Source organism: Macrobrachium nipponense, chromosome 11 (genome assembly GCF_015104395.2).
Source record: "Macrobrachium nipponense isolate FS-2020 chromosome 11, ASM1510439v2, whole genome shotgun sequence".
NCBI lineage: Eukaryota > Metazoa > Arthropoda > Malacostraca > Decapoda > Palaemonidae > Macrobrachium > Macrobrachium nipponense.
The window spans coordinates 102260658-102263157 of NC_061087.1; the positions used below are offsets into that span (position 1 = coordinate 102260658).

Below are 2500 nucleotides of genomic sequence, written 5' to 3' on the forward strand. Positions count from 1 at the left end.
TTGGACAGACTCTACTAACCAGGAAATATTGCAGAATATACTAGTATATTTACAGCATCTACCCCGAAAGCAGAGGAGCCAGCTAGCAGAATTATTCCACAAATACAAGAGTATATGTGGGGATGTGCCTCAACGTTGCAGCGATGCTGAACACGACATTGAATTACAGCCGGGTACACGACCAATTCGTCAACACTATTACAGGACCCAGCCTGGAAAAGCAGCAACGGATGAAGGAGGAAGTATCGTATTTACTGGAAGAATGGACTGGCAACTAGAAGCACATCAGCTTGGGCGTCACCATGTCTTTTAGTTCCAAAACCAAACGGTAAAGTAAGGTTATGCACTGACTTTCGCCAAATAAAAAAACAATGTTACTATCAAAGATAGCTATCCATTACCAAGGATTGATGACATTTTAGATGCCATTGGTAATGCCAAATAAATATTTATCACAAATCGATCTATTGCGTGGATATTATCAGATTCCACTAACAGATAGTAGAAAGCAAAGCAAATATCTTGCCTTCACAACCCCCTTGGATTATTCCAATATGAGAGGCTTCCATTTGGTAATAACCAATGCCCCTGCCACCTTCCAGCGATTGGTGAATAGTGAATTCAGGATCTTGATGGTACATATGTGTACATCGACGATATTGTTGTTTGACATCTGACACCTTGGGATGAGCACATCCATCGACTAAAGCATTGTTTGGTCGTCTTCAGGAGTTTGGACTTACTATTCACCTAGGAAAATCTTCATTTGGTAAAGGGAAGGTTAGGTATTTAGGTCACATCATAGTAGTGGAGAAATTGTTCCAAAAGATTAAAATATCACTGCTATTGTTGATTCCTGTCCCACGAAATAGGAAAAGTCTTTTAAGAATTTCTAGGCATGACCTCCTATTACAGGAAATTCTGTAAAAAATTATAGTATAGTAGCCACTCCCTTGATTGACCTAACCAGCCCCAAAAATAAATTTGTATGGTCTTCTAATTGTCAACAAGCTTTTGATCAACTAAAGAATATACTTTGCTCTAATCCTGTCCTTGTTGCTCCTGATCTTGCTAAAACCTTTTATCATACAGATTGACGCCTGTGATACTGGCATTGGTGCTGTCTTGATGCAGAAGAACAGTGACACACAGATGCTGCATCCTGTTAGCTACTATTCCTGCAAACTCAAAAAACACCAACGTTCCTATGCGACCGTAGAAAAAGGGAGCTGCTGGCAATCATCCTAACCCTGCAGAAATATGAAATATATTTCTCTCCAACATCCCGATCACCATCTTTACGGATCATAACCCACTAACCTTTCTCGGACGAGCGAGGTTAACAAATCAACGTATTTTTCAGATGGTCTTTGTTTCTGCAAAACTTTGACCTAACCATCCACTACATCAAAGGAACTAATAACTGCATTGCGGATGCCCTGTCTCAGGACCCACATGGACTCCTGATAGTTTTCTGGAATACACTTCATGAAACTTATAATGTCCTGATAGGCCATTTCTTCAACGGGGAGGAGTGTGATATTATGTATACCATGTCTCTGTTCTCTGTAATTATGTCGCTTGTACATATTTATTCTTGTAGTGGTACTCCTTCTTACCACTAGGTTTGTAACACTTGTTTTCCTGTTTTGACCTTTTGTATCCTTGCCTATCTTTTAGTTACTGTTCGTCATTTAAGTATCCTTGTCGTTCATTTAGTTTACTTTGGCTTGTAATATTTTGAGGAGGGCAGAGTCCGCTCTCAGGCCACCTTAACGACAACATATCCTGTATACACGGTGTAGGATAATCATCTTCCTATTGTTAAAGTAAGTCAGTGTGTTTTCTTTTATTTTGTGTTTCGTTGGTATACTTAATTCAGGTGTTTGTTTAATTGTTTGTCTGTGTGTTCGTTCATTGGTTCATATAATTGTGTTGGTTCAACTTGCGAATTGTTTTCTACTAAAGTAAATGTCAATGTAATTGCTTGTTATTTCTATTATTAAATGGTTATATTTTGTGATCTGAGTTTTACACGTTCCTTCATTGATTGATATTTCTTAAATGTTCTTATTATAAGCTGTAACAGGCTAGGCTAAGGCCTAGTTTATAATAATATATACATATATATATATATATATTATATATATATATATATATTATACTATATATATATATTATATATATATGTGTGTGTGTGTGTGTGTGTGTGTGTGTGAAATATCACAGACAAGAACGAAAGAGAGGGAGAGAGAGGGCAAAAAAAAAAAAAAAAAAAAAAAAAAAAAAAAAAAAAAAAAAAAAAACGTGCAGGCAAAGAGATGATGTTTAACAGCAGTCTTTTCTTTATATATTGCGCCCTACTACGATGGAGTTACAGCCTTTTTTATGTGTTTGTAGAGGCCCTCCATAAAGGACAAAGTAACGAAAGCAGAGAGACACCGCGGCTGACTTGACCCTTTCCATGTTAGTGTCCTCTTTCTTCTTCTGTAATTCGTGT

The 2500-nt window shown here is 37.2% G+C and overlaps 1 protein-coding gene across 1 annotated transcript in view; it reads left to right on the forward strand.

The window, feature by feature from the left end:
• Positions 1–554: 554 nt before the first annotated feature.
• The window catches only part of LOC135209639 (calponin homology domain-containing protein DDB_G0272472-like), a 95430-nt gene continuing 93484 nt past the window's right edge, over positions 555–2500 (forward strand). The window contains exon 1 of the mRNA XM_064242366.1: positions 555–635. Coding sequence (XP_064098436.1) covers positions 555–635 — 81 coding nt within the window. The remainder of the gene's footprint in view (positions 636–2500) is intronic.